General features: G+C 38.7%; 1 protein-coding gene across 1 annotated transcript in view; it reads right to left on the bottom strand.

The window, feature by feature from the left end:
• The window catches only part of LOC121853842 (macrophage mannose receptor 1-like), a 58,129-nt gene that overhangs the window by 28,543 nt on the left and 15,495 nt on the right, over positions 1-14,091 (bottom strand). The window contains exons 12-23 of the mRNA XM_042348216.1: positions 13,866-14,021; positions 13,356-13,460; positions 11,931-12,089; positions 10,736-10,933; positions 6,775-6,930; positions 4,535-4,609; positions 4,215-4,259; positions 3,699-3,854; positions 3,098-3,246; positions 2,788-2,875; positions 2,371-2,529; positions 1,965-2,195 (exon numbers count right to left, since the gene is read on the bottom strand). Of these exons, the coding sequence (XP_042204150.1) occupies positions 1,965-2,195; positions 2,371-2,529; positions 2,788-2,875; positions 3,098-3,246; positions 3,699-3,854; positions 4,215-4,259; positions 4,535-4,609; positions 6,775-6,930; positions 10,736-10,933; positions 11,931-12,089; positions 13,356-13,460; positions 13,866-14,021 (1,677 nt within the window). The remainder of the gene's footprint in view (positions 1-1,964; positions 2,196-2,370; positions 2,530-2,787; positions 2,876-3,097; positions 3,247-3,698; positions 3,855-4,214; positions 4,260-4,534; positions 4,610-6,774; positions 6,931-10,735; positions 10,934-11,930; positions 12,090-13,355; positions 13,461-13,865; positions 14,022-14,091) is intronic.

Here is a 14,091-nt window from a genome sequence, read left to right as displayed (position 1 = left end):
CATCAAGCTGCTTTTATCTGTTTAACGACGATCAGTTCATGCATGCCCGTTGACACACGTCAGTAAGGTAAATTTCTGAATCAAGTTGTAGCATCGATCGCATCAATCATTGTCTACGACTCGCAACATGGGTTTACAAAGGGAAAATCTTGTCACCAAATCTTTCTTTGGCATTTGCAAGTCTTCGGGGATAGTAGATAATGACGAAATTGATAGTGCTAACGGACTTTTGTCGGCGAACTTTGACGAAATGCCGCATCAGGGCTTCAGAAAATTAAAACCATGATATATCGGTCGAGGATTTGAATTGGATAAAATCATGGCTCACCGATATGATACATTAAATTGGCGTTGATCATTGTTAAATCTGGGTGGGCCCATTAAACGGTGCAGTTCCCTAAGTCTATTGCCAGCTTCGCTCTGCCGCCATCCATAAATCTGAATACTGGGATCAGCGGGTGACATAGCAAGTTTTAGGATGACTTTTAAAATAGGGCGTAAAAGATTAATTCAGGGCAGATCTGCAACACGCATTACAGGAGGATCTCTAAATAAACTGCAGGGTGAATGCGAAAAATGGCCAAATGAAATTCAGCACCTTAAGTTGGCGGTACCATAATAATGGAAGAACAAATACAGCAATGTATGCAGCCTTAACAACATCAACCAGTCCGCTTGTAAAAGGGCCTGATTGCTTGTAAGCCGGACCTACAGCCTAAGCAATGCCTGTGTTTGAGAAGCAAGGCCAAACAGGAAGTATTGGTTATAATTTTACAAGTAACAAATTGAAGTCTTATTGCAGCTTCATATCTTGCGCTAATTCGGGCGCACCTCGATTATATTTCAGTTCTGGTGCTTTATTATAGAATGGATATAAATTCACTGAGTCGGTGCAGCGAAGAATGAAATGAAATGAAATAGGACTTAAAGGGAAACCTTCCATATCAGAGATGGGTTAAAGAAACAACTGCATTCCGTAGAAAAGACGAAAGGTGGCCAAGGGAGATATGATAAGAAGTGTTTAGAAGTCGTTGAAAGGAATCCAATAAAGGGATATAAATTGAGTTCTTATGTATAGGAGCAGAGATGGACTCAAGACTAACGGATTTAAGTTGGATAAGTTTTGGGTTTAGGAGGAATAGGAAAACTGGTTCTATAAGCCGAGGGTGGTAGACAAATTAGAACAAGCTTATCAACTTTATGGCAGGAATGCTGGAACTCTGGGGTTTAAAAAAAGGAGGCTAGATACGATTCATGGATGATAGAGGTGGTGTGTGTCTCAGGAGCTACCATGCACAGAATAACTAGCTATTGCAGACTCCTTATTTTTCTTATGACACTTTCTCAGACTCCTTATTTTCTTATGTTCTTATATATATATATATATATATATATATATATATATATATATATATATATATATATATATATATATATATATATATATATATATATATATATATATATATATATATATATATACTGTATATATATATATATATATATATATATATATATATATATATATATATATATATATATATATATATATATATATATATATATATATATATATATATATTATATATATATATATATATATATATATATATATATATATATACTATATATATATATTTATATATATATATATATATATATATATATATATATATATATATATATATATATATATATATATATATATATATATATATATATATATATATATATATATGAAAAAATGATCACAAACGAAGAATTGCACGGGAGGGCCAACATCGAGGCAGTAAATGTATACATATACAACAAATCTAAAAGGACAGGGGAACAAGTGCATCCATCTCATTTTACTAGTTGCTATATAAGCCACCAAAACATTCTTCTCTTGAAAAACATGTCATCACACTGAAACATCCACAACCATTCACACACGCCCTGTGATCCACGTTTATGCTAAATACCTGCACGCAACTGACAGACGAAGGTCCTACTGTTGTCACAGAGGAGGGAGGTCCACTTGCCCTGAGCCGAGAGGAGCTCGACACAACGGTCCTCACCCTCGTGGAGGGGCTCACCAATATTCCAGTTGGTGTAATCGTTTTTCCGGCCGTCCACCCAAACCCAGGTACTAGTTAGCAGGTCGTAAGTGAGGCCGAGCCACGTGTTACCACCGATCTTGGGAATCAGCGAGTCTGTCAAGAATGAAAGAAATCTAAAAATAGAGAACTAATCTTTACTGTTGGGAACAAGAAGATCTATTTTGATTACTTGGAATATTATTATGTATCAATGTGTGTGTGTGCGTGTGTTTGTGTATGATTTGATTAAAATGACACACACACACACGTCTCCTTGTTTTCAACCTACCAACAAGGAAGGAGTTCTCTTCTTGGGAACTGACGCTGACGAGGCTGGCGCGGGCGTTGTAACTCACACAACTGTCCTGTGCCACTCGCCAGGTGGCCTCCAAACCACTGGCGAAGTAACATTTACCCTTATAGTGAGTCCAACCCTGGGGACACGCCTCTGACAACAAGGGATACACTGTAATTAGACTCTATTTGAGGATTTAAAAATAGACTATGATAAGAAAATATAAACTCTAAATTATAAAACATCCTTGAAGATAAACAAATCAATGATAAAAGGATTAAATTGTAAAAACAAAAATTCTAATATATTTTTTCATCGAGTCTTCGACTTCTATATTTTGCTCAATCTAGACAAAAAGTGGTTAATACTTATACAAAGATACCTAAGTGTTGTTTGTGCTCGAGTACTTACCGGTAGTCGTCTTGCATATGAAGACTTTCTCCGTGTTACATGAGGCCGGGACCCAAAAACCTTCCAGCAAGGTACCGTCTGCTCTGAGCTATTTAAACAAATTTAAAAAATAAAGTGGAAAAAGAAAGGGGCCTTCTAGTTACACCTAAAAACACATTTAGCACTTGACCATATAATCTCTCTCTCCTATTAGAGAGCTCCCTTATCTGACATTCATTTTCATTCTACACATCCAACACGTTTACACATTTAATAATAAGTCCCGAAGTCAGCCATCAGGAATACATGGCTATTGTACATGCACACATACCTCACCACATTGACCATGAGTAGCAGAATGACTCCCCAGCCAGTTGTGGTACCTATTAATATTCGATCCATCCACCCAAGACCAGCTCCTAGTGTTTCCGTCAGCGTACAGACCCAGCCACACATCTTGCTTGGCGCGGAACACTTCTCCTGTAAAAGGAAAGACAGTGCCACGTCAATTCATAGGTCAACACAGCCTTACTAGCATAGAGTGTCAGCATAGCTTTTTCTTCTTCTTCATCCTCTTCCCCCTCCTTCTCTTCTTCCTACTTTTCATTCTCCTCTTCTTCCTCCTCCTTCTCCTCCTTTCCCCCCTCTTCCATGGTGTTCCGCTAATGTAAAATAAAGTTTGATAATGGACTTTATAGACTCTTGGAGTACTGTCGATGTTTGGTAATCTTATAACCACATGAAAGACGACTCATGACTACCCACGCATTCCACATGACTCCTGTCCTTACACCATAGCACATAACATTATTATTCAACATCCGTGATACTAAACCCTCACGTGATGCCTATAACAAATGGCCCTTAACATATGACCCTCAAAATTTCATCCATGTCACACGAAAAGTGGCATAAAATTGATGATTACTGACCTAAGATGAAGGAGTTCTCGGCTTTACTAGTGACGGAGACGAGGTCGCTGCCCAGATAATCTTGGCACCATGCCCGAGCTTGGTGCCACGAGACTGGGTCACTTGAGAAATAGTAACAGTGGTGGTTCCAGGACCTCCACCCACCAGGACACTGAGCTGTAGAATGGTTGAACAAGTGACAAGATTATAGAAGCTATACTGGAAAAGCTTCCTATGTCTTCTGCCTGCAGTTACCAGTTTTTGCAGTATGGATATTATAAAAAAATTTTGCTGATGAAATTTAATGAAAATTATCATATCGTACCTTAAACTAATGTGTATCAGTTAAAAATATGAAGGTTCTTGTAATAAGAATTTAGAAAGAATAATTAGGTTTAAGTTCTTAAGAAAACTATCTATTATTATTACTCTTTGATACGTTCGAGTTTAACACATGAAAGAACTAACTGATTTTCTTTGGCATATTATTAAAGTGAGAGGTGAGATACCAAGAGGATTTCAAAGTCATACACTCACCTTCAGGAGGGGGTGGAAGTGTCTGTGGAGGAGTATACTTCTTGGCTGGAAAAAAAATATTATGGGTTAAATTTTTTTGCATAGGTGTCTGTTTTTATCATCTATACTTGTATATCTTTGGCTGCTTTGACATTTATCATTCTCTCTGTTTCTCCTTTTCTCTCTCTACCATCTTTCATCTTTCTATTTGATGTCTCTCTCTTCCTGTTTCCTTTTCGCCTCCCCTCTCTGCTCTTTTGTGCATTTTCTTCATTTTCTCAATATATCAGTTTTTTTTCTCTCTCTTTCAAAGTCTCACAAAATAGACAAGTGAAATTCACCTTTCTTCTCACAGATGAAGATTAGGCGCTGCTCACAAGAGACGTCGTTCCATTTCCCGCTGCCTGTGTACATCTCTGTAACACTCAGGGCAATGTCACATAAAAAGTCTTGGAGTTTATGAGGTTTTTAGATATTAACACAAATACATATAACAGCGTGACGCAGAAAATCACTTAGACACAATTAATTGTGAGATAACAAACGCGTATCCAAGGTAATGGGACAAAGTTCTTCACACATAACAAACAAAGGAAGAAATTTTACTGATATCATTCATAACCGAGTCAACAGTAAGTCGCTGATAGCCTAAGATTGGAGAGATATCGCTGGTAACTGAATATAGCAAGGTAGATAAATGGTCAATGAAAAAAGGTTGAACATCAACAATTACTAATTACCGGGCGGAGATTATCAGCAAAAAATTATGCGGTTCAGTTCTGGTGCCCTTATTATAGAATGGATATCAATTTACTAGAGTCGGTGCAGCGAAGAATGACGAAAATGATAACCGGGACTTAGAAACCTTCCATATCAGGATACGTTAAAGAAACTAAACTTGCATTCCCTAGAAAGACGAAGAGTGCGGGGAGATATAATAGAAGTATTCAAGTGAGTGAAAGGAATCAATAAAGGTGATATAGATAAAGTTCTTATAATATCCGAGCAGGATAGGACTCGGAACAACGGATTTATGTTGAATAAGTTTAGGTTTAGGAGGGAGATAGGAAGGAACTGGTTTACAAATAGGGTGGTGGACGCGTGGAACAAGCTTAGCAACTTTGTAGTAAGTGCTGGGAACGCTGGAAAGTTTCAAAGGGAGGCTGGATAGATTCATGGATGATAGAGTGGTAGTAACTCTCGACAGGAGCTGCCATGCACAGGCCAACCGGCCTATTGCAGACTCCTTATTTTCTTATGTTCTAACCCGATGCAAGAGAAATATCGCTGATAGCCGGATGTAAGAGAAATATCGCTAATAGCCGGATGTAAGAAAAATATCGCTAATAGCCGAATGTATGAGAAATATCGCTAATAGCCGGATGTAAGAGAAATGTCGCTGATACCAAAATATAAGATAAATATTGCTAATACCAGAACAGAGGAGAGATACATCGAACAAGAAAATATAGAAGAGCTATAATTATTGGCAGAATAGAGTACTGTGGCAGTAACATCAAAGTCACATAATCAATACGTATCTTAATCACTCTCAAGTAATTCCATGATTCCTGAATGTCTGTGACTTGACTATACTCAATGAAAATATACTAAAATATATAGGGATATTTAACTAGATATATAATTATATATATATATATATGTATATATATATATATATATATATATATATATATATATATATATATATATATATATATATATATATATATATATATATATATATATATATATATATATATTATATGCAAGTAAATCACAGTAGTTGCACGTGATCTAGGTATATGCTGATAACCACAAGGAAGGAAGAAAACACGAAGTTCCCAAGCGCTTTCGTGTAATTCACATCTTCAGGGGTGAGTACAGACTAAGGAGAAGTACAAAACAAGGTGTATATATATACAGAGGAGGGTGAGATCAGGTCCACAATGGTCAGGTATTAGGTAATGACCCTACTAATCTTTAAATAGCACCGCAACGGTCGGTAGTCAGGTCAGAGGGTAAGGTGACCCAACCTTCTCACCTGGTTACAAATCTTCTTAATTACAAAATTGTCCAGTTTGTACATGCCATTACTCAAATTCATATTGAATGCTTCGGTATGTTTAATGAGACTAGATTCTATGATGTTCCTACTATCAAATGAATTACAAGGTAATATTGAGGAGGCATTATCCCAGTCAATGCAATACTTGTTATCCCTCAAATGAACAAACAGAGCATTGGATTCCTGGCCTGTCCTAACACTATATTTATGTTGTTTAAGTCTAGTTACAAGATAGTGTTAGGACATAGTGTTAGGACACACAGAATCAGTATATTTGACCAACATGCAACTACTGTGATTTACTTGCATATATATATATATATATATATATATATATATATATATATATATACTCCACAGAGTTAAAGAAACAACAGCAGCTTGTTTTTGTAAATTGGAAGACATTTGCTTAAGTAAAAAAGATTACTATGATGAAGATCTTGTTTACAAAGCTTTGTTCTTTACTCAACACAAAAAAATTGGAGATGGGAAGAAAGCAGGACGAGATCGTACCAATACAGAAGTCAGTGAGGGGGCCTATAGGTGCTCGGGAGTCCCAGTTGAAGTAGACGACAGGTGAGCCATCCAGCCACCTGTTGCCATCCATATAGTCGTTTCTTAACCCCAACCAGAGGGATGTCTGGCCTATATGCTGATTGACCACCTGGGCTGTAAAGTGAGGTGCAGTGACACTAATGCCCATTGAATTTTCGAGTGTGTGTGTGTGTGTGTGTGTGTGTGTGGTTGGCTACCATATACATGAACAACTACGCTGAACTGGCCATGTTACCAGCATGGACGACAGTAAACTGTCAAAGCAGCTACTTTACAGTCATCTAACGAATAGTAAATGTAACGCCGGCGGGCAACTGAAAAGGTATGAGAATAGTCTTAAGACAAACCTGAAAAAATGCCAAATCGACCCCGTCACCTAGGAGACGATCACTCCACACCGTAACGCTTGGAGGATCACCACACGAGAAGGTGTCAATACTTTCAGGTTAGCCCGACTGCAAACCGAGGCAGACAAGTGCCAACGCCAGAAAGACGCTGCAGGTCCTTATCGGTCTCTCTAGTCGCCTCAAGACTCACCATCGAAGGTGACATCCTTAATAACTCATATCATTTTATCATAGCTGGATGATCGTCATAATAATAATAATAATAATAATTAACGGTTTATTGAAAAAGTTCTGCAGCCCGAAGGCTGAAAATATACATTGGACATAAATGACTTATTACATACATTGGTGGTTTAACAAAAGCCTTCATTAGAGAAAGGTAAAGGAACATACAGTGAACATACAGATTAATGTAGGTGTTGAACAGCAAAACAGTGTAGTAACTCCCTCCCAGATGGTGTTAGGAGGGACCTCACGTGGTGTAGTAGTTCCCTCAGATGGTGTTATGAGGGGCCCCACGTGGTGTATTCCCTCACAGATGGTGTTATGAGGGCCTCACGTGGTGTAGTAATTCCTCACAGATGGTGTTATGAGGGCCTCGTGGTGTGTGTAATTCCTCAAGATGGTGTTATGAGGGGCCTCACTGGTGTAGTCCCTCACAGATGGTGTATGAGGGCCTCACGTGGTGTAGTAATTCCCTCACAGATGGTGTTATGAGGGCCTCACGTGGTGTAGTAATTCCTCACAGATGGTGTTATGAGGGGCCTCACGTGGTGTAGTAAACTCCTTCACATATGGTGTTATGAGGGCCTCGTGGTGTAATTCCTACAGATGGTGTTATATGGTGAGTGTGGTTCCAGGCCTTCCTATCGTAGACGGATTAACACATCGCTGGTAGTTGGGTCTCAGGGCCGTTATCACTGGGTACCTGGGACCTCACTGTGTGAAAGGTCAACGGGTACCACTGTTACTGTTGAGTTGTTCTCACTGACTTAAGCACTGTTCACCACTGTTCACCTCTGTTTAACACTGGTTCCATTTCTTTCCTAAATGAAATAGTAACTTCTGGCGTGAACTTGTTGATATTCCGGTGGGGAGGAGGGTTCAGGGGAGGGAGTTGGTATGGGCCAACATAACAGTTGACCTGGCTGCTCCGAGAGGAGCGCCAGGTACGTCTTGACCCTTCGGTGGTCAAGGATGTAGTGTCATACTCGATTCCGAGTGACAACAAAGTAGTAGTAGTAGTCAAGAGGTGGGCGCCTCGAACTGGTTAACTACGTTACCGATAAGGGCAAATGGTTTCAGTCTTAATAAACAAGAATTTACAGATGCCATTGCTCTAAGGTACGGTCGGCCAGTAGAAGGTTTGCCCTCCCAATGCGTGTGTGGCTCTTCCTATGATGGCGATCACGCCATGGTGTGCAAGAAAGGGGGCTTCATATGCATGAGGCATGACGAGGTAAGGGACCTCACCGCAAATATGTTGAAGGAAATCTGCCGGGATGTCATGGTAGAACCGACCCTCCTTCCATTGGATGGTGAGATCTTCAAACACATCTAACGAAGCCCGTGTGGACGTCAGTGCTCGAGGATTCTGGACGCGGGGACAGCAAGCTTTCTTCGACATCAGGATTTTTTATCCCATGACCGCATGTCACCGTAACCTAGCTCTCGATGCTGCACATAGGAGGAACGAGAACGACAAGAGAAGGGCATATGGGGAGAGAATTCAAAACGTTGATCAAGGCAGCTTCACTCCTGTAGTGTTCACAACCTCTGGTGGGATGGGACCAAGTGCAAGATGTTTCTACGCCAGACTCGCGGAGGTGATCTCCGAACAGAAGCAGCAGCCCAGAAGTTACATTACAGCCTGGTTGAGATATCGACTGTCTTTCTCTCTCCTTCGGTCGGTTTTGCTCTGCCTCAGGGGAACGAGAGTTTCTGCCCCAATCCCGACAACTGCTGCAGATATTGACTATGAGGCTACAGTCACTGAATGCCGCATAGATCTGTGGCTCAACTAATTCAACACAGATAGGATAGCTCCTTATGTATTAGGATATTTAATATTAAGGTAATAAAATGGTGGCGAAGGTGTGGCTATTGTGGGAGGCTGGAGGCCACGATAAAGTAGTAGTAGTGCATGGTTAGGTTAGGTTTGTATGTATATTATGTATGTTGTATGTATACCATGTATGTACTCTATATATACACATTATTTCTCTAGTCAGTAGCGTGTGGCAATGCCCCTGTTTCATGTCACCACACGCTTAGATAAATGTGCCTGGCGACATCTGGAAGCTGCTAGTATAGCACTTACCACATGTCGCCGGAGAGGTCAGAGTGAGGTCAGTTGACCCTATAGGAGTGTAAAGAATACCTGCGCTTGTAAGAGCACCCCTGTATATTTCCGTTAATAAGAACCTACAGAACTCTACAGGTGTTTATGTTCGCTCCTGTAGTTGGAACCAAGTACCCCGAACATCTCCAAGGTTAGGTGAGTGTTACGCTAAATCGATTATCCACATACCTAGTCCCTTAAACGTCACTGATCAATCAATATTTTTACCAAACAGATAACTTATACTTTTATTACACTGACTAATTGAAATATTGATCATTAAATTCCTTCTCTCTCACGTAAGACGTTATTTGCTATCATCACATAAACAAACTATCACTAAATTATGAGAGGTTAGGATAGGTTAGATTAGGTTAGGTTAGTTTAGATGCACGTTAGGTTTGGTTATGTTAGTTCAAGTTAAGGTAGAGTAGGTTAGGTTACTCTAAGTTAGGTAAAGTTATGTTAGGTTAGGGGAGGTTAGGTTAGAGCAGGTTAGGTTAGGTTATGGTAGGCTTGGTTATATTAGGGCAGGCTTGGTTAAGTTACGGTTGGTTTGGCTAGGTTAGGGCTGGGTAGGTTAAGTTTGATTAGGTTAATTTAGAGTTTGTTAGGTTAGATTAGTTTAGGTTAATGTAGGGTAGGATACGGTAGTGTATGTTAGTTTTGATTAGGTTAGGCTAGGTCAGGGTGGGGTTAGGTTAGGCTAGGTCAGGGTGGGGTAGGTTATGTTAGGGTAATTTAGGTTAGTTTAGTTTAAGTTTGGTTAGTTCAATGTTTGTTATGTTAGTCAGGTTGGTTAGGTTAGTTCAAGCCGGTTATATTCTATTAGGTTAGGGCAGGTTAGTTTAGGTTAGATTCGGGTCGATAAAGTTTAGCTAGGTTAGTTTAGATTTGGTTAAGCTAGATTATGTCAGGTTAGTTTAGGTTAGTAATGATTCCATTTATTTTCCAGTTTGAGTTACTATTCTACCTGATCATCCCTACTCATATTATACCTATACACTGTTATAAATTTTTACCACTGAGTGTTAATTGTTCTCGTACATGAGTCACAACACTGCTGAGGAAACTTTAATATTAGACATGTTTAAAGGATAAATCAAGACGCCTTGGCTCTATCAGATTACAAGAAGGTACAGAGAACAATATGCACTTCTAAGGTAAATATATATATATATATATATATATATATATATATATATATATATATATATATATTATTACTCACAGCTAACAAAAAGTTGTTCCTGTATTGTGGTGAGAGATACGAGGTGTGGTATATCATCACTCCCCTTCTCTATTTCTTGCTGCTGCAGGTGGTGGCGACAGTGTTGGCTAGCGTCGTGAAATGTGAGCTCCTCCAGCACAAGATAGTAACATTCTCCTGTTAGAGGGTTCTCCGTCCAGCCTGGCCCACACGGTAATTCTATGGGAAGGAGAATATTTATATATTTTTTTTAAGAATAAAATGAATTTCTTAGGTAAATAGAAAATGATTTAAGTCGTCGATTGTGATATATCAATCTTCTTGGTGTTTCATATTCTAAACTCTTTACTGGAAGACTTATTTTTAAATCAAAATTAAAGGACTCATCTGTATTAACCACTTTTGGGTGTAGTGGTGTAGATGTTAGTTAAAACCTAACAATCGGCGTTATTTATCAGCTGCTTATTTAGTTCCCCCCCCCCTTCATGCATGAGGGTCAAATGGGTCAAATAAAGTCAATATATGTTGAAGGATGGTTGTCTATCACACACAGATAGATTTAGATCTCATAATTTTTAATTGTTGATGTAATAGTATAATTAGTGTAATTGTTACTCGCTTAAAGACCTTAGTTGTTGAAGCGCCGTAATAACAATATAACAATAACTGTCAGAGTCCAGTTGTTGTATTCTGTGGCCGATAACCGAAGCTTGTACAAGGAATCTTTGTTTTCCCAACACCTTACTGAAGTACAGACGCCTGTATGGGAGTGAGCTCAATATCACTTATAAGAACATAAGAAAATAAGGAGTCTGCAATAGGCCGGTTGACCTGTGCATGGCAGCTCCTGTCAAGATTTACTACCACTCTCTATCATCCATGAATCTATCTAGCCTCTTTTTAAAACTTTCCAGCGTTCCAGCACTTACTACAAAGTTGCTAAGCTTGTTCCAGTCGTCCACCACCCTATTTGTGAACCAGTTCCTTCCTATCTCCCTCCTAAACCTAAACTTATCCCACTTAAATCCGTTGCTACGAGTCCTGGCCTATATCTGAGTGACATATCACTGTCTTGATTTGACCAAACGCAACAACGCTTAGGTGCAGATGGCCAGGACATTACCAGTCTCAATTTCTCTTTCTTTCTTTCTTTCTTTCTTTCTTTCTTTCTTTCCCTTACAGATTAGATAGAGCACAAGCACACAAAAGCCATTACCTTCAGGGACGTGTGGTCTTGGGTGTGTGATGGGATCAAATGGAAACTTCGAGGCCCGTCTCTTACAGGTAAATGCCTTGTGGAGCTGGCAAGGCGCTGCTCTCCACTTTCCATTCGCCTTCCGTAACTCAGCACACCCCTCCGAGCCGCCATGGTCTCCTGTACGAGTTAACAGCAATATTAAACTTCTATTAGGTAGTAGGTAGTGGGCAGCTATCAAACAGGGAGGTACTACCGCTTGGGAAGATATTGGAAGCATAATGTGTCCTCTAATGGTAGACCCTGCTGCCATATGGCATTACAAAACCTTTGATCAAGTCCCAGGTTGCTGATCTGACTTTCTGTCTCATTTACACACAATTGTAGGGTTTCAATTGTTTCTCTTACTTTGACAACACAACATACATTCACTCACCCAACCCAGTCTCTGCCTTTACTGGCCCTCTTACTTTCAACTTTGCCCATTAATATTTCTGTTTTTATCCCCTCATTTTTAATTATATGATCAAAGTATCTCATTTGTGTTTCTCTGTGCATTTTAAATAGTTCTCTTTTTTCCTATCAGTATGGCTTATTCTTGCATTCACCTGTAACACCACATTTCAAAGGTATTCAATTTCCTTCAGGTGTCTGCTGAAAGTGTCCACGCTTTTGACCCATACAGTAGTTCTTCCCATATAAAGCATTTAAGCAACATTTATTTTTTTCAAAATGAAGTTATTGTCCTTTTCATTAGGTGCTTTAAATTAATTAGTAAATGTAGTGTTTGTTTGACCTATTCTTGTTAATATTTCTTTCGCACATCACAGCTAATGTCACTTCCCCAAAACACATAGTTTCTCACGTGTTTAAGTTCCCAATTGCCTCCCAGAATTTTTATTTATTATTTATTTAAAAATTTGAAACAACCATTACTTTCGTCTTTACAGCATTAACTGTTAACCCATATTCGTCATACTTTCCCATTATTTTTAAACTAACCCAATTAAGGATCTATGGCAAAAACGTTGAGCTTTTGATAATTATTTATCCTAATAGACTTTGGAATAAGAAATGTTTATACAATTTAATATCTGATGCTACTAAGTGACGAAGCATTCTGTCGTGTTTTCCTAAAGACGTAAGGATTAACATTATATCTATTAAAGGAAAATTAAAAAAAAAATTAATTATCATGTGCCTAATGAAAAGGCTTATATCAATATTTAACAAACTCTTGACTCAGCTCAGTAAGCCTCAAGACTTAGGCTCGTCACGAGAGTATTACTGTAACTACACAAATAATCACAATTTATATTTTAACTTCCTTCTTTTCGTTCCAAATAATTTTTTTTATTAACCTCTTAGACTTGTTTAAATTGACTTCTTTCTGACGTTTTTTACAAGTGGGTTCTTAAGATGCCTCTATATACACGAGTTACTTACCGTTTTCCCAATTAGTTATGCTCACAGGCGAACTGTCACTCCACTCCCAGTTTCTGTCACTCAGTTTTTGTTGCAGCCCTATCCATCCACTCGCCGCCTGCTGGTCTACGGGTACGGAAATGTTTTTCCGTCATCCAAGACAAGTGTCCATAAAATATTCCTATTATTTAATTTACAAGGAAAAATCATTATGTACCAATATATATATATATATATATATATATATATATATATATATATATATATATATATATATATATATATATATATATATATATATATATATATATATATATATATATGCTTAGGAAACCATGGTCCAAAAGTCCGGGCGTTAACAATTAACAAGAGAGAAAGAATCATAAAGTGGAATTATACTTTTAAATTATATAGTTGTATGATATACAGTATACAGTTAGGCCGTATACTGTAAATGGTTATCATCGACATGTGGTAATCTCTCTCTTTCTGTAGTTAAGATAAGCTACTGTATGTCCATACGATACGTACTGTGAATAAAGTCTTGCTCCTGCCAAGTCAAGACGGACGTGAGATCAGCTCCAAATTCCTCACAGGACTCCCGGGCCTCAGACCAAGTCACCTGCTGGTAGCTAGGCAGGTAACAGTGGCCCTGATATTTGAGCCATCCCCGGGGACAGTGCACGTCTACTGTGAGGATGAGTGGGATGAGTGGGGCAGTGCATGTCTGCTGGGAGGGCGAGTGGGACAGTACACT

This window comes from Homarus americanus, unplaced genomic scaffold (assembly GCF_018991925.1).
Source record: "Homarus americanus isolate GMGI-L3 unplaced genomic scaffold, GMGI_Hamer_2.0 scaffold18703, whole genome shotgun sequence".
Taxonomy (NCBI): domain Eukaryota; kingdom Metazoa; phylum Arthropoda; class Malacostraca; order Decapoda; family Nephropidae; genus Homarus; species Homarus americanus.
Note: the sequence above shows the minus strand (reverse complement) of the source record. Positions and strands in the feature narration are given on the sequence as shown.